The 19240-nt window shown below is 37.2% G+C and overlaps 1 protein-coding gene across 1 annotated transcript; it reads right to left on the bottom strand.

The window, feature by feature from the left end:
* Window positions 1-3414: 3414 nt before the first annotated feature.
* On the bottom strand, window positions 3415-4865 carry LOC111882837 (uncharacterized). The gene is made up of 5 exons (XM_023879209.1): window positions 4768-4865; window positions 3992-4043; window positions 3750-3908; window positions 3568-3675; window positions 3415-3468 (listed from the first exon to the last, which is right to left on the bottom strand). The coding sequence occupies exons 1-5, from the start codon at window positions 4863-4865 to the stop codon at window positions 3415-3417; spliced, it is 471 nt and encodes a 156-aa protein (XP_023734977.1).
* Window positions 4866-19240: the final 14375 nt, after the last annotated feature.

Raw genomic sequence — 19240 nt, 5'->3', positions numbered from 1 at the left:
TTTGATAACTTATAAAAGTCATAAACAATCTTTTGAAAGATGTTTATAACAAACATTCACACAATTATCATTGTGTTCAACTTGTAATCCCCCCCCCCCCCCCCTTAAAAGCATTTAATACAGTTAAAAGATTCATTATAGGGGTATGAACTCACTTTATGTGGGTGATTCAAACGAACATGCGTGTAAGGATGAGAAGTTCCACGAATGAAGTCCCGAGACACATACGAGTCCTAAATGACATATATGGCATGTATTGGCATTAATATAGTATTTATAAGCAACTAACATGCAAGGAAACACTCTTTGGTACTAGGAAACATTTGGACCAGGTGTTAGAATCACATGTGATTCATCTAAGGGATGTTTAAGGCCACCATTAGGTGTTTACGGCCATGGGTTTATGGCCATAAACTCATGGTAACAGGTTCGTAAGAGTGTGTTTGAATGCTAGGGAAACTTGAGGGACCATTGCTCTACACTATAAAGTCTATGGCCATAAACTCTCCAAATGGTCTCATTTTCGGCCATAAAGGCAAGGGGTTTCAAAGGTTCAAGTGTTCCACAGGTTAGCAAGGCTCTATAAGTGCTTAGGGCTCAACACATGACAATTAGTAAGGTTTACGGCCAAAGGAGATACTACTGGCCGTAAACTCTCATTGACGTTGAGTTTGATGATTTTTCAAGGCTATGATCTAGTGTTTAACATGTAGAACTAGATGATATATGGAATACTCACACTTTTGAAGGCCTTTGATGAGGTTTTGACCACCAAGAACAAGTGTGTGTTCTTCGTGAAAGTTGAAGAGATTGCCAAAAGTTTGATTTCCATGGATGAAATCAAAGGCTGATTCATGAATAAGAACGATAATCAACGACTAGAGGGAAGAATCACTTAATTATGGAAGATCAGGAATGAAAATCTCGATGATACTTGAGAGAGAATGGAAGTGTTCTTGAGGTGCAAGTGAAATCCTAAAAGAAAAGTGAAGGGAAGCAGTCTTACGGAGGGAGTTTACGACCGACCTTGAGTTTACAACCGACCTTGCGTTTACGACCGTAAACTTATGTGTTGTGGTCGTGAACATCCTTTTGGTGGTCTTAAGGCTTGACTGTTGCACAGTGTATCTAGCAGTTACATTCTCAGACTCATTCCTTAAGTGTACCAGACTTAAAACCCAATAGAATGACCTTTAACAAGGCTAGAAGGCAATAAATCTTTGGGTTGTCACAATTTCCTATAAAAAAGTTATTTTTAACGCTTATTATCTCTAAATTGACCAGACCGAATCTACAGGCATTACACATATCATGGGGACGAGCCCGCACATTAGGCCCAACCCATAATAATAGGCCTAACCCTTCCTAATCTTCAGGCCCATGCCAACATACCATTGGGCCTACCCTGACATACAATACGCCTTTCCTACACATGTAAATAGTCCCAGCTTATATGCATGCCAATGAGCCCGACCCAACATGCAATGCAAGAGTCACAAAGACAGCGAGCATCCTACATAACACATTCCAGTGGGCCGAAATTAATACCTTCGACCTACGGGTGCAGTGAAGATACTCACCTCAATGTGAAGATAAATGAATCACACACGTGTTGCTGCTACAAAGGCTCCATACACTTAAGATATCGAAATCAATCCTAATTAAAAATTAGGGTGATAACCCATAATCAACGGTCCAAATCACATTCTAGCCTACTAAGGGTAAAATACCATTCTACCCTTCCTATACTTGACCCAACTAGTCATGGCCCAGAACCCATAATGACTAAAGGCCGAAAAATGGCCCATATGGACTTCAAGGAGTATGCCCACCATACTCCATACTTACGCCTCGCAGACTACATTTCCAATGAAGGAAAAACCCACATAACCCATTATACCCTGCGTACGGCTGGGTTACGCTCAACATACTCCAACTGATGCCAAATCGACTATCTAAACTTGTAATACTTTAAGACTCGATGTCCAAATCTTAGATATGACTCTAAGGGATGTCTTAAGTCATAAAGTTTATGAATTTATAATTTCACATGGTTTAGAGGGATCCAAAAGTTAAGCCCTTGATCCATAACACATTTTAATAACTAAAAACTTTTACATGAGTGAGAAATAACAACAAAAACTCCATATTTATGACACAAGGTCTTCAAAAACAACATAAAGTAACAACCTTGAGCTCTAGAGTAGCTTATACTGAAAAGAACCAAACCATGGGGAAAAATCATGCCAAAACATAACCTAAATTTAGATCTCAGCTAAAGAGTACCTCCAGAAGATGCACTATAAATATAATGCGATTTTGCTAGGGGAGGATTCCGTTGTGAAAAGCTAAAATTCCATTGCAAAGGACGAATAGTGACGGAATTTGCGACGACCAAGTTCCGTCCCAAAAAACTCCATAGCGAGCATTTGCTAGGGAAACAATCATTCTGTCGCAATATGGAATGAAATCTGTGGTAAATAGTATTCCGTCGTGTATTCCATTATAGGATTGCATCACAAAATCCGTGGTAGTTATTCCATCACACATTTTCATTGTAGTTCAACCATCGCAAAATCGGTTGTGATGTTTCCCTAGCAAATTTTGTGATGGTGAATCCCTAGTAAATTCCGTCGTGGTCATTTCCTAGTAAATTCCATGGCGGCGATTCCCTAGCAAATTCTGTGGTGATGAGTCCCTAGCAAATTTTTTGGTGGTGAATCCTTAGTAAATTCCTTGGTGGTCATTCCTTAGTAAATTTTGTGGTGGTGATTCCCTAGCAAATTCTGTGGTGATGAATCCATAGCAAATTCCATTTGATGACTTCCTAGCAAATTCCATGGTCATGAATCCCTAGCAATTTTTGTGGTGTATATTATATATCAGATTCCATATCAAAGATTCCATATGGAGCAATAAATAATTGATTTATAAATTAGATCCAAATTATTTTGTGGTAATATATGATAAACAAAAATAACAAAAAAAGTCAAAACCATTATATCATAAAATAATACAATAATTATTTATTACATGGAAAAAGGAAAATTGTTAATCTAAAATAAATACTTTGCAATAAACATATATCAACCCTTTATGATCTACTAGTGGTGCTGTTTTGTAAAGATATTAATACGTTCCATTTTCGTTTGAAGTTGTTTTTCAAGATGCCAGACTCTTGCTTTTTTTTTTCTTCTTGTTGTGCCTTCGTCATTTCTTTAAGCTCTTCTTTTTGCTCTTTTTGTTTAGCAACAAGCTCCCACATTTCTTCTATTTGATCAATTTTTTTTCCAGAATGTAAGTTACATCCATTTTACCGTTCCTATTGGGAACCAACTTTGCAAAAGAGGCCAATCCATAAAGTCTTCTTTATTTGTCATGACCACCAACAACATCATAAAATAGCTTGTCCTCTTAAAATTCAGCACCTTCAGCTTCCAACTCTTCATGTTTTTTTGTATAAGCCGCCTACAAACTAAAAATAACATAAGTTAAAAGATATCAAAGTTATGAATGATATTATGGACTAGCTACAATATAAAAGTTTAACACCGAAATTAATATTACATGCATTTGTCTATTTTTTTCAATTGTGAAAGCGACTCCATCATGATTCTTCGTGTGTGTATACAAGAACAATTCACTATGGGGTGGATCACGTTCTAATTTGCTCTTCTGCATAAATACCATAGGATGTCAAATATACAGATAGACATATATAAACGTTGATGTACAATTATAAAAATTACCAAATCAGAACCTATCCTCAAATGACTTGCGGATCCAGCGTTATGTGTAGGTCGTGCTACTCCATCAGCCACATTGTTACACCTATTTTTCTTGTGCTGCTCGGATTTTAGCTTGTATTCATCTATATTCCATTTTAATTGCCGGGAGTTCCTGGCTTCCTATGGAATGTGAGCTGGTTTAAAGCCATGTTGTTTCTTTATGGGCTCTGCATATCGTAGAGATATTGCAGATAACTTTGTACCGCTTTCCTTGCCGAAGCTTGCCTCACCAACGAGTCTATTTTTTCATCCCAACTACATTTTTTCAACACATTAACAATATAAACATTTTTTCTAGTCCTACATACATTAGGGTACGAGTCTAGGCTAGTTTTATTGGAAAAGGAAGGGACTAGGGCACTCTTTTGTCCCTTAAAGAAGGGTTTACAGTCCAAGATGTTCTTAGGCCGTAAACTCTTTGATCTTGTGGGTTTCTTATGATTTCTTGGTTACTAGACACATATCAAGGGCTATAATACACTTAGATAGAAGTACTCACGATTTGGGACGATAGGAGAGAATTTGGCTTTTCTCTAGTTGGAAATGGAACAAATGAATAAATATGGCTAAGGACCATATATATACCCCTGGGGTTTTTGGCAGAAAATATTTTATTCAGGAAGTGAACTCTAATATCATAGAGTTTTGGAATAACAGAGTTGCACAATACCCTAGTGCATCCTCTCTCCTGATATCTCTTTAAGTGTAAATCCTGAAATACTCAAACTTATACCAAAAGTCTGAAAATTTACTGCAACTGTTCTAACTTCTATTGACTTGATATTGTTTGTACATAATATAAATTTCGGGTTGTCACAATCTACTCTTTGTAAAAAGGACCGACTAATAAATTGTGCACAAGGGCCGGTGACATGAGCCTGAAAATAATCATATGATGGGTTAAGTTTTGAATTGATATGTACATGTAAACCAAAAGGTTATACATAGATGAAGTTGTAAGACACAATTGGTAACTAACGTTTTTTTCCAGAGATGAACTGTTACACGTCCGTCTGACCCACAATCTTCAGTTGAATTGTTTTCACCTTCTACGTTTTCCACTACAGATCCATTCATGCTTGGTTGTGTTGGTGATGGGGTTGATTTTGGGATAAGTGTTATTGATGGGGTATATTCTGGGGTAGGTGTTGGCATAGACGTATATGTTGAGGATGTGGTAGTTCCTTTACTTAAGGAGGATGTGGTAGTTACTATAGTTGTGGAGGATGGTAGTGTAGATACATGTTTTAAGGTTGTGGTAGTAGATATAGGTTTTGATGATGTGGCACTGGATGTCGGTGTTGAGGATGGTTTTGATGATGTAGGTGTTGAACTTTTGGTTATTGTTATAAGTGTTGTGAATTGCACTTTTCCAGTTGCTGAACTACTGGATGTATTTGCTAAGGATAGTGTAGATTTTGTTAGTGATGCTGAGGAATTGGTAGTCATGGTTGGTGATAATGATTTAGGTTTAGGGGTTTTGGTGGTTAATGTTATAACTGCATTGGATGTGGATGTTGGTATTGGAAGTTGATTTCATCATCTTATAATTGTCTGCTTACTAATTTTGTAGTTGAAGTCATGTTGCGGTTCAAAACGTGCGGTGCAATGAATTTAGTTGGATTCCCACTGGATGCTCCTTTTTCTTTCATGTTCGACATCTTTCTTGCTTAAAAACAAGCAAAAGGCTATAGTCAATACCAATGTATTAAAGATGATAAACTACTGATGAGCAGAGAGAACAAACAAACAATAAAAATAAATTATAGATGAAGGCATTACTGCGCACGAAAACTATTGAATACAATCAAAACGAATTTACTTGTAATTTAAGATGATGATATACATGAAGATGATTAGAGAACAAGAAATGATGATCACGACAATAGTAAATTAAATAAAAATAAATTCTAGATAAGTTACAACCTATATCACCAAATCAATGAACAAACGTAATGAACAAAGATTTCAATCAATTAGCCGCTGGAGATGATTACAGAAAATCTAAATCCTATTTCTAAACAGTAACTTATTCTAATATCCTGCCTAAACGTGTGTAGGTTAGAGGGAAAGGAATTGCGAAATATTTTGATGCTCCGCTAATGAAAAATTCGAACTGTGCTAATTAATGCTAAATATTTAGTAATTCTAATTTATTAAAGATACTTCTACATTGATATATATATATATATATATATATATGTATATGTGTATATATATATATATATATATGTATATATATATATATATGTATATATATAGATACATATATATATATACATATATATATATATATATATATATATATATATATATATATATATATATATATATATATGTATATATATATATAAGATGTACGGGTGTTAATTTAAAATTATAACAAAGACTAACAAGGTGTTTATAACATAATTTTAATTCAGAATTATAAACAAGAATTAATCAATAATAAACTATATATCTTTATGCTGTTATGTTTAAACTAAAATTTATATATAAAAGATGCACGGGTCATGTCAATATGGTAGTTACTTATAGTGTCATGGTATACCCATGCATGGATCACACACGTGTTATTGTTCATCGAGTTAGTTATTTATAGTGTTAAGGTAACACCCATGGAGGACATATGTGTCATTGGCTAACATGGTAGTTGCTTAGAGTGTCATGGTATACCCATGGATGACATATGGGTGATTGATGCTTATTGTGTCATGGTATACCGATGGACGACATACGGGTCATTTGTCAACATGATAGTTACTTATAGTGTCATGGTAACACCCATGGATGACATATGGGTCATTATCCAACGTGGTAGATGCTTATAGTGTCATGTATACCCATGGATGACATACGATTCATTGGTCAACATGGTAGTAGCTTACAGTTTCCTGGTAATACCCATAGATGACATATGGGTCATTGGTCAATGTGGTAGATAGTGTCATGGTATACCCATGGATGACATACAAGTCATTGGTCAACATGGTAGTTACTTATAGTGTCATGGTAACACCCTTGCATGACATATGGGTCATTGGTCAATCTGGTAGTCGTTTATAGTATCATGGTATAATCATGGATGGCATACGGGTCATTTGTCAACATGGTAGATACTTGTAGTGTCATGGTATACCCATGCATGGATTAAATATGGGTCATTGGTCAATACGATAGATGCTTATAGCATCATGGTATAGCCATACATGGATGACATATGGGTCATTGGTCAATGTGGTAGATGCTTATAGTGTCATGGTATACCCATGGATTCCATACAGGTCATTGGTCAACATGGTAGATGATTATTGTGTCATGGTATACCCATGAATGACAGACGATCATTGGTCAACATGATAGTTGCTTATTGTGTCATGGTAACCCCCATGGATTACATATGGGTCATTGGTCATTGTGGTTGTTGCTTATAGTGTCATGGTATACTCATGGGTGACATACGGGTCATTGGTCAAGTTGGTAGTTGCTTATAGTGTCATGGTAACACCCATCGATGACATATGGGTCATTGGTCAACGTGGTAGATTCTTATAGTGTCATGTTATACCATAGATAACATATGGGTCATTGGTCAACATGGTAGTTTCTTATAATGTCCTGGTAACCCCCAAGGATGACATATGGGTAATTGGTTAACGTGGTAGATAGTGTCGTGGTATACCCATGGATGACATACGGGTCATTGGTCAACATGGTAGATGCTTATATTGTCATGGTATATGTGACAACCCAAATTTTCCTATGTTGTTCAGTCAAACTCTTCATTGAAAGTCAAACTCATTTCTGCCATCTTTTAGCACAATTAGGAGTCTGTTTGAGCATTCCGAGCCTTGTACACTTAAGGAACAAGTGTTAGAAAGTAACTGTTAAAGCCTCAGCACTAAAATTCATTCCCTAAACTCCATAAGATGGAGTTTACGGCCGTAAACTCAAGAGGGCTGTGAACTCCCACATATATATATATATATATATATATATATATATATATATATATATATATATATATACGAGTGTTGACCATTTCTAGCCATTTTCTCACTTCTCAAATGCAAGAGCTTTAGTTGTCTCTCAAGTATCATCGAGATCTTCTTCCCCGATCTTCAAAACTCGTAAGTCTATTGTCCTAACTAGTTGATATCTTACATGAACTAGTGATCTTACATGATTTCATCCGTGAAATCATTCCATTTTGTAGATCTTCAAGTTTCACCAAGAACACACACTAGTGTTCTTGGCCAAAATCGACCAATTAAGCTCCTAAATCAAAAGTACTCTTGTTCTAACTCGCTGTACTCTAGGTTTAACATGTTTAGAGCCTAGAAATCATCAAGAAACACATGATCCTAGGAGTTTATGGCCAAGACATGTTCTTGGGCCGTAAACCTCTTTTAGTGGGGCAAATGCACCATAACTCCTTACGAAGCCTTGGATCATAGTATAGAACCTTACACCATTGAACTAGGGACTTCAAGAAACAAAATGGTACTTCATACCATCAGTTTACGACCGTAAACTCATGGGGAAGTGGTCCTCAGGCCGTAAACTCAATATAAGGTCATTCTTGGACTTTAAACTCACCTAGCATCTTGTTTAAGCCTTGAAACACTTAACCACTTAAGACACCTTACCTTCAAGCCTCATTTGGTGACCCATTTGAGAGTTTATGGATAGGAGTAAACTCCCCTTGGCCGTAAACTCCAACAAGTATGGGGTATGGACCATAAACTCACTTACACAGCCTTATACTCCTTTGTTGCAATCCAATGGCCTCCTAAAACTTTGACCAAAGTGTTTTCCACACCTTAGAATGTTTACACTTGTCTAATTAGTGTTATAATCACTAATTGAATTTATACATATGTCTTTATATGGTATTAGGATCATTATGTGTGTTTAAGTCTTCACTTGACACCAAGCACTTGTCCGACACTTCCATCCGATCCACTCACTGCAGGTGAGTTCATTCCCCTTAATCAACATTTAAATGTTTCTAAATGTTTATAAATGCTTTTATGGGGGGGGGGAATACAAGTTGAATCATGCTAGTTAGTACATAAATCACATGTGATTAACAACTAACATGCAAATGGATTTACTAGACTTTTAGTTGTTTTACCAAACATATTAATTCAAATGACTTTCTAAAACGTTTCTACATGTTAAAGCTCTTTATCAAACTATCTTACATACTGTATGTTTCATTTCAAACTCTGTTACAATTGCGTTTCAAACAAAGGTTTTCTTATACTTAAAACTGTCTTATCAAACAAACTACATTCAAATCATTTTATAACCTGACATCAAGTCATCATTTCTTAGTTATTAAACTCTTCAAAGGTTTTACCAAACGTCTTTTATACTTTTATATTATCAAATGCATGCCCATATATGTATAATTATATAAGAAATGTTTAAAGGACTTTTGAAGGCTAGCTCACTTTAGTTCCTTTTCCTCGTTTGGATGTGGCATTAGGGTATCGGTTATTCGTATGAATGTCGTCTAAATATTAGTTATATATCATGTATACATATATAGACATAAAAGTTTCTCCAGTTAGTTCAGTACCTTTGGATAGCAAAGACATACTTCAGTTATACACGTACATTAATGGTAACTATAATAGGTATACTTAGGAGATACCACTTACTATTCCAAGAACAAGGAATCACACAAGAGTCAGTTCATTCATGAGTCTATACTAATACAATACATACTATATGAAGAGATACAATTAAAAAATTACAACTACAAACATACTAACACATACATACTATATGTAGATACAATACACGATAACATAAGAGAACACACAAAACAACGAGGAAAATACAATACACGATAACAAAACAATACACGATAAGGTGCTATAGCATGGAACAATTACAGGATCTAACTATACCAATGAATCACTAACGAGTTGTTTTAAACAAAAGGTGATAGTTATATTGGGTATACATGATCATAATAATGTGGATGTTCATGGCTTGCAACATTGCAGGGGTCGCGTTTTGTTCCCAGAATCTCTTGACAGGGAGAGCGTTTAGTATGGGATCTAGCCATCATATTATACCTTAATACTCAATTTAAGGCAATTAGTACAATAGTAGTCACTTATTAAAAATACTACAATACTTACACTTTACATACAACAAATACAAAAGGATAAAACTCTTGTTATTATATTATTATTACCTTTACTTTGTGTCACATTGACATAATCGACAAGGTAGATTAGACTTGAATAATAATAGTTGTAGAAGGAAAAACCTTCACTGAATTAGAGGTTCAAACTTTCAAAACAGTCGGGTCTTGATAGAAGGCTACTTTCAAAACCGTTGGGTCTTGGTAGAAGGCTACATTCAAAACAGTCGGGTCTTGGTAGAAGGCTACTTTCAAAACAGTCAGGTCTTGGTAGAAGGCTACTTTCAAAACAGTCAGGTCTTGGTAGAAGGCTACTATTAAAACAGTTGGGTCTTGGTAGAAGACTACTTTTTATAATAATAGGAAATATGGGGTTTTCTAGGGTTTTCAAACGTTTACAATTACGTACAAACATTTTTGTACTTATACAAACTTTTCTTCAAACATTTACAAATCTTTCCTTTACAGTTTGACAAGTCAATGACACACAAATACTTATGAATTCACCAGTTTTATTGCTGATACGCGCTTTCAAAATAACTTGTATTCTAAGGACACAAATAGATAGGTACGACGACCAAGTTTTGTGAAGATGCAGCAGTCAAGACTCGTCTTTTATTTTGATTATTCTTTATGTTGTTTTATTCTACAAAAGAACACACTTGTAATTAGAATTATACTATTAATGAAATGGATGATGTTGTTGCTTGTTTACTACTTTGCGTTGTTGTGATACTTGACATGAGGTCCTCTGCCCCAGAACGTTTCCGCCGTTCTTGGTTTTGGGGTGTGACAGATTGGTATCAGAGCATTGTTTATAGTGAATTAAGTATATCAACCCATAAAAGATATACTAAATATAAATGAATGGGATTAAAATAATCTGACCAAGAGTATATAATTTTAAATAATAAAATATTTAACTAAGTATAAATACTTGCATTGATACTAAAATCAGTGTCACAATGACAAGAACAAAAGTATTATGATTGTTGAATATCACAAGTAAGCTCGGGGATGTATGGTTAGTCTTGGGATTGGCATAGCCTGATCAACTATGCTGGTCCAAGGAGTGATTAGCACATGCCCAAGAATGGTTGTGATGCGGCAACAAGTCTAAAAACTTACCAACACTACCATAGTGAGAACATTAGAGCAGATCATACATCTAAAATACCATGGGAGAATTTTGTGTTACTATAATTACTTACTTCAGAACTAAAAAGATCTTCATTACTAGGTCAATAGTTGCTAAGTGGATACACTAAGGTTATATGTAAATATGATGTCATAGACTTAGAATCTGTGAATTTTGCTTTACGCCTGTTCCTTGTGAATTTGGAGTTAAGGTCACTTATTCGAACGCCTATCCTGTTTTGATTACATATAACTAGTATGAACCTTACAAATAGTGATGTAACTAATGAAGATTACTTAATAATTATCTAGTTAGTTCGTCTAATATTTATTTCTTTACCCTAATTCTCGCGTAGATAACATGGCTGGACTCCATCCCCACGGCGACCCGTACCTTACGAACGAAGGCAATGCTGGATGGTTTGGAGAATAACCATAGGGTGATCATCCAATCCCCTTGAATGATCACCATGCTGAAGACCTTTCGGATGATGCTAACTCCGAGCCCAAAGTTGAGAAGCTACCCCTGGTAGCTCCCATTCCAATTCCTAACCCTCGTCCGACTTTTCATGGCCCGACGCCCCCTTGGGTAGAATGTTTGGAGAGATGGAGCGAAGTGCAGAATCAGCCCATGTCATTCAATGGAGACCGAAGCTTCTACAACATAAGCGAAGGAAGCTCGGCAGACAGAGTTCTACCAATCCTGGTCCGTAAAGTTGCCCGAAACGAGATTCAGGGCAGGACAGCTCTCCATCGTATCGCAGAGGTTGATGCCAATGCAGGAATGCATACCATGCGCACCAATCACCTTGAACACACTCAGGAGAGATCTGAGAGAGACCATGAGACCCTGCTACAAGCACTAGCTAAAACATGAGCCGAAGTCATAGAGCTCCGAGTGCGCCAGATGGTGTACGAAAGACACCTGCTTGACATGGAACGTCAACTCGTTGAACTGAGAGTTTACCAGAGGGATGACCATCACCAGTAGGAGATGCTTTACTTTCCTTGTTTGTTTTAAGGGATCATTTTCCTGTATATGTCCTATGTGGCAGTTTTTTTATGAAACTATCTTGTACTGTAAGTACTTTTAGTTAGGCCTTTATAAGGCCAAAAACCTTTCTACTTCGGATATGATGTAAGACCTTCTACAAGCTCAATTTTCCCAAACTTATTACGTCATGAATATCGATATTGAAAGTCGGCTAATTTCTGTGTCATTCTTTGTTCATATACTTTCCTCATACTTTCGTTGGGGTCTACCTGAAACCCAATTCTCTTTCAAAGGTTGGATCATGTTATTCACCAACCAATGGTACCCCCAGTTTGGACGACAAATGTCTTGAGACAATTCTATGAACTTACTTCTACTATGTACTAGGACTGCATCATAGGGATGTAGGTCAAGCCCTCGAGAACATACTTCTACTCTTTACATGAACAACCGAAATACATCTAGGTTCAAACATAATAGCTCACGAACTCCTTTTCTTTCGTGTTACAGAATCATGTTGTCAATCAGAAATAGTCAACCGAACAACGAAACCCCTATCCTTCATATCGATGCCGCTACATTCCAAGCCGCGGTAACAGCTGCCGTGACAACTGTCCTTGCACACCTTAACTCTGTTAACACAATCAATACTGGCATAGGAGTTGACAATTCTGATCGTGGTAAGGATTCGAGAAATCAACAAATAGTAACAGTCGCCAACACCCAAAACAACAACTCAGAGTTCAAGAAACAGAAGCGTCAAGCCCAAAAAGAACGCAAGAGATTTCAAAGGCTTGCCATGCAACAACAACCAATGGCGACTCCTACCATCTCAGCACCGGTCAAGCGTTATGAGGGAACACTGCCGAAGTGTAACAAGTGTAACAATCATCGTAATAGAGCTTGCCAAGTATTGCAATGAATCAATTGCAACAAAATGGGGCACGTTGCTCGTTTTTGTAGAACCACCTCCACCACCGGAGGTAGCCAGGTTTGCTATTGTTGTGGTGAGACAGGACAATATCATAGAAATTGTCCAAAAGGAAAGAACAATGAAATCAACCACGTCCACATAAATCCGACTCGACACCTCACTTCCACCACCGATGCTAGTACCAACCAAATATGTCACCAATGCGGTGAGATTAGACACCTCAAAAAGGTCTCCTCAATAACAAAGAACTCCGACGTAGACGGGAAGATACTAAGGATCACTGCCGCTAGAGAGACTACTCCGGACCCATGTTAAATTATCTAAGGCATTCGTTGTAACTGACTCATAAACTATTTAACATTTGTGCAACTCGAGTCTTATCTTTTGCGAGATCCCGTCAGTTAAGGGGCCCTCGTGCAGCGTATACTTGTCTTTTGTAGTATACCTAGTTCGCAGCAATAGTCTTGTAGTAAATCTATAGTACTGTAACTCTGTTAAAAGTTGCACTTTTGGGTTTTGTCTGTAACGCCTTTATGATCAAGTCTAATGTCTTTATTTCCAAGTGAGTCCGATATTATAACACAACTTGAGTCCATTCAATCCTCACATACCAGTTCGTGCGTACACCTCTTTCTCCGTAAACGTCTTACTAGCAAAGCCGGCATTTTAGAACTCCGAAATACTCATGTGTAGAGTACCTCATGTTTCCTTTGCTTTCCGCAGAAACCTCAGCAAACCTCCCTAAAGTACCACTCGTACAGTACGTCAAGTTCAATCCAATGACCCGTACGGTTAATCTATCGCTGAACAATGTATACACAGGAGTGGTATATAATCAAGGTTCTACAAGTTTAGAATTGATGATTCTACTTTAACTTCTTTTCCTCGTTAGGATGTGAGCTTAAAGAAGAATCATTTATTCGACTACTTTTTCAGTCTTAATTATATACGACTCGTATACACGAGACTGTGATTGATGAACCATGTATGACCTCTAATATGAACTTTAGGACGGAGATTGCCCAAGACTATGAGTAATCGCATTGTGATGTGAACAAACTTAGAACCCAATACAACTCCTATAACCAGATCGTCCTACAGTCTAACACTTACGTAGATACAAGAACCGTCTGGACAGCTTAACGACTACTCAGTAATAGAATTAGAAGCTCTTTAAAAAAAGCAATAGAATTAGAAGACCAAGCTCCTCACCCAGGAGAGCTCCGTTCTTATTCTTCAAGATTCAAGAAGAAAGGCGGACTATTTCATAAGTCCATCGACTTCAGAGACCTCAACAAGATTTCCTTTAGAAATCATTACCTCTGCCTCGCATAGATGAATCGCCTGACCAACCGCAAGGAACTATTTACCTTTCAGAAATAGACCTGAGATCCAAATATCACCAGTTACGAGTATTAGAGAAGGATGTCCTATTGACGACCTTCGAAACTCGATACGGACGCTATGAGTCCATAGTGATACCCTTCGGATAAGACCAATGTGCCCGTAGTATTCATAAACTTAATGAATATGGTGCGCCATTCTTACTTGGATCAGTTCGTCATTGTCCTTGTAAATGACTTACTTAGCTAAACTCGTAGTAAGAAGGAATTCATGAAGAACATCTACAACAAACCATGGAAACAATACGATCAGAGAAGCTTTACGCAAAGTTCTCTAAATATGATTTTCAGAAATAAAGAGTCAAATTCCTAAGACACACAATTAGTGATGTGGGAATGCTTGAGGACCCTTCCAATAATCAAAATCGTTGAGAATTTGTTAGCACCAAAGACGCCGACGAAAATTCACCATATCACAGGTCTTGCTGACCTACTGTCGTGGTTCATTCAGAACTCCTCGCGAATTACGGAAACCTCTTACGTCTTTGACCCAGAAGGGAGCGGCCCTTGACTGGGAAGGGAAGCAAGAGGAAGAAACCTTTGGAATTCCATGTGAGATACCAAATTCATTTGGATGTATCACCCTGGAAACGCTTGATACACATCGGAAAAGCGTTGAAAGATAAATCCAAGATAGTTAGGACCTTCGAGATTGTCGCTAGAATCGGCCTTGTAGCTTACAAACTCAATCTACCCTGCGAACTCAGTAACATATATTTTACCCTCCACGCCTCGAACTTGAAATGGTACCTTTTCGTCAGGACTCTTGTAATCCCACTCGACGAGATTGAGATCAACAAGAACCTCACTTTCATGAAAGAACAGTAGTGACCATGGATCGAGAGGTCAAGTGAGCGAAGCAAAGTCGCATCCCATTAGTGAAGGTTCGCTGGAATGCCAACCGAGGACCCGAATTCACCTGGGAGAATGAGGATTCAATCGATTAGGAAGTATCCCCACCTCTTGACTCGATTATTCACATCTACTCTTTTACCTAAATTCCAATTTTGGGATGAAATTCCCTCTAACAGGGGGATGATGTGACAACACGAAATTTTCTATCTTGTTCAGTCAAACTCTAAATTGAAAGTCAAACACATTTCTGCCATCTTTTAGCACAATCAGGAGTCTGTTTGAGCATTCTGAGCCTTGTATATTTAAGGAACAAGTGTTAGAAAGTAACTGCTAAAGCCTCAACACTAAAATTCATGCCCTAAACTCCATAAGATGGAATTTACGGTCGTAAACATGGACTTTATGGCCTTAAATTCAAGAGGGCCGTGAACTCCCACATATATATATATATATATATATATATATATATATATATATACTAGCCGTTTACCTGCGCAAAGCGGCGGGCGACAAATAGTTTGTTTTGACAATTAATTTCCTTTCGATGGAGAATGATTATTTTCAATTCAATCATTAGTTTGTTTTAGGAAACATGCCATATTAAAAATAAAGAAAATTCATGAAATGACTAAATTATAGGGTGTTGACTATTTATTTGGATGAAAAAAGATCTGGTCAAAACCTTGGAAGAGAAGATTTATAGGAGTTTGTTTAAATTTTAATATTATTTTATTAGTGAGTAGTTGTACAATTAGCTTAATGATTTAGACGTCTTAAAAAATATTATTATTTTATTCAATCTATTTTTAGAAATAGTGGGATTTGTTTTACAAAATAGTATATATATATATATATATATATATATATATATATATATATATATATATATATATATATATGAGTTTTGACCATTTCTAGCCATTTTCTCACTTCTCAAACCTAAGAACTTCAGTTTTCTCTCAAGTATCATCGGGATCTTCGTCCCCGATCTTCAAAACTCGTAAGTCTATTGTCCTAACTAGTTGATATCTTACATGAACTAGTGATCTTACATGATTTCATCCGTGAAATCATTCCATTTTGTAGATCTTCAAGTTTCACCAAGAACACACACTAGTGTTCTTGGCCAAAATCGACCATTCAAGCTCCTAGATCGTAAGTACTCTTGTTCTAACTTGTTGTACTCTAGGTTTAACATGTTTAGAGCCTAGAAATCATCAAGAAAAACATGATCCAAGGAGTTTACGGCCAAGACATGTTCTTGGGCCGTAAACCCCTTTTAGTGGGGCAAATGCACCCTAACTCCTTAACAAGCCTTGGATCTTAGTATAGAACCTTACACCATTGAACTAGGGACTTCAAGAAGCAAAATAGTACTTCGTATGTTGGGTAGCATATTCGTTTAGTATTGTGTCATTGGGCTCGGTTAATAGTCCATTATTTTGTACTCCGGTTTGGGCCTGTCCAACCGTGAGCTGTTAGGTTTACTATATAATAATATGCTTGCATGCATATTAGGTTAACGATCAACAGTACGATTGATAGAAAACGATAGCATTACAGATTTCTTTCTTTATCGTTCCTGTAAACCCTTTAACCCTCTACAGTTGATGTTCTTTATCGAGCTCTTCTGAGGGTTGTTTATAAAATATTCGACACGTTTGATTCACTTTTGAGTTGTTTACTGTTTTCGTGTTCTTGCTATTTGTTCTTTATATTACCTGTTTATGATCTAATCGATCTTCAAGTTTAAGTTTTAAACTTATCAATTGGTATCAGAGCAGGAGGTTGTGTAATCGAGACACTTCTTTTCTGTGAAAAAGGTTTCAATTAGGGTTTTCCGCAATTATTGATATTTATTGAGCCGTTATCTCATTATTGACGTATCTTGATATTTATTATTTTGCCCTAATCTGATTTATTACAAGTCTGATCTTTAAATAGGTTATTCGATCATTATAGACGAGTCGCAGTCGAATCCCATCAATATTTCCAACAGCATTGGATCAACCACGAAGATTCCCATCCTATACACCCATGATTATGAAGTCTGGGCGCATCACTTTGAAGACTATGTAATAGGATCTGAGGATAATGGATACCTCATCTGGGAAGCAATTGTTTCTGGACCGTTTTCTCACTTTGCAACTTCAAGGATTATTAAAACTCAAAAGGAGTATAATGATCTCCTGAAGGATGTTAAAGATATTGCGCAAGATGAAAAAGATAAATTTCAGTGTAATATCAAGGCGTTAAGATTGATCAGATTCGCCTTTCAGTCCGAAACTTTTAGGCTGGTGAGTTCATGCACGACGGCAAAGGAAATTTGGGACAGGCTACGTGAATTGTACTCTATAGACGAGGATCTTGAACACTCCATCCAAACCTTACTCTTGTCTAAGTTTGGAGAATTCATGCAAGGAGCCGAAGAAACTGTGACCCAAACGTTCGACCGCTTCAATCATCTTCTTAGCAAGATGATCAAACATGACATTGAAAGGAAGCTTATTGAGCAGAAGGTTACGTTCTTAAATGGTCTCAGATCAGAGTGGAGAGCAGTTGTGTCCACAGTGAAAGCCCACGAGCAGTTTAAATCATATTCTTTGGCGAAACTGGTGGGCATTCTCAAATCTCAGGAGAAGATTGTGTTGCAGGAGAAGAATGTGGTCTCAAGCCTAGGTTCGTTGGCCCTCTTGTCAAAAAGTAAAGCTGTGATGGAGGACGAAGACCTCAACTTGGAGGATTATGACCTCACGTCTGAGGATTATGCTATGATGGTGTCTAACCCCAAGAGGTTCATCAAGAAGAGATTCCCCACCAACAAAAACCAAAACTGGCAGGGGAGTTATATTTCAGAAAAGGTTAAAGATGAACCAAAGGCTGAAGAGTCAAAGAAGGAACCGAAGGCAGATGGTGATTCCGGAGTGAGCTGCTACTATTGTGGGGGGAAAAACCACTATGGAAAGGATTGTGTCCTCAAAAAGATGGCTGAAAAGGATGAGGAAAAGGATGAAGAAGCTTTGCTGCAGAAAAAGCTTGATGAGATCAGGAAGAAGAAATCTACCGCTAACCCTTCTATGAATGCTCTAATTGTGCAGGGCTCGGTTGTTGATGACGAGTTCGGTGGCGTGGAGGTTTGGTCAACCAACTCTGAAGACGATGAAGTGAGGAAGCCTTCTCATGGAAAGGCTTGTGTGGCAAAAGAGGAAAGCAGTGGATGAAGGTGCTTGATGGTGTCTGACGTGTCTCAGATGAGGGGATACAACACCGATGGTGGGAGTAATGAACCGAAGGAGCAACAGGATATGTGCTTTACAGCCAAACCGCTCAGCGTGCAGTTCAACGAGCTCGATGAACTGATTAAGAAGGTACAATTGGTTTTTGTCTCATTTAAAGTCCCACAATGCTCGTATGAAAAAAGAACTAAAAAGTGTTAATTCAAGAATCTCTCATCTAGATAGTAGTTTAACTCAAAATCGAGTCACCAATTCTAACCTAATTGATCAATTAAGCAGGGTGTCTTCGAAGAGTGAGGAACGGCGCATGTGGATCGAACTGAAGGAGTCGGAATTAGTCAAAATAAAAGATGAAAACATTTATTTACAAAGAGACAATTTAAAGCTTTTAAAACAGCGAAATGTTTTTTGTTTGATTGCTAAACGTCTTTACACTAATATTACTCAGCTTCATCTGGATTGTGAAATAGGACAAAAGATTCATTGCATGATTTTACCCTTCCTTGAGTTTAAGGAGGATGAAATTGATGCCGAAGCATATAATTTTGAGAGTGTGATATCATCTGAGGACGTTAATCCGACCTATATGTATGGACTGGACAAAATAGATTTTTTCATTAAATCCAAGGATCATAAGGACATGCTTAAAAACCTTTTCGATGAAAATGATAGACTAAAACTGAGAACCGAAACCATACAAAAATTTGACTCTTTGAACGCCAACTTGAGC

Source organism: Lactuca sativa, chromosome 1 (genome assembly GCF_002870075.4).
Source record: "Lactuca sativa cultivar Salinas chromosome 1, Lsat_Salinas_v11, whole genome shotgun sequence".
In the NCBI taxonomy this organism is placed as follows: domain Eukaryota; kingdom Viridiplantae; phylum Streptophyta; class Magnoliopsida; order Asterales; family Asteraceae; genus Lactuca; species Lactuca sativa.
The sequence above is the reverse complement of the archived record's forward strand: the minus strand, read 5'-3'. Positions and strand labels throughout refer to the sequence as shown.

Coding starts and splice junctions, on each gene's coding strand:
- LOC111882837 (XM_023879209.1), bottom strand. CDS start 4,865: ATGAATGGATCTGTAGTGGAAAACGTAGAAGGTGAAAACAATTCAACT. Junction 4,044..4,767: donor GTTCATCTCTGGAAAAAAAC/GTTAGTTACCAA, acceptor GAAAAAATGTAG/TTGGGATGAAAAAATAGACT. Junction 3,909..3,991: donor AAGCTTCGGCAAGGAAAGCG/GTACAAAGTTAT, acceptor CACATTCCATAG/GAAGCCAGGAACTCCCGGCA.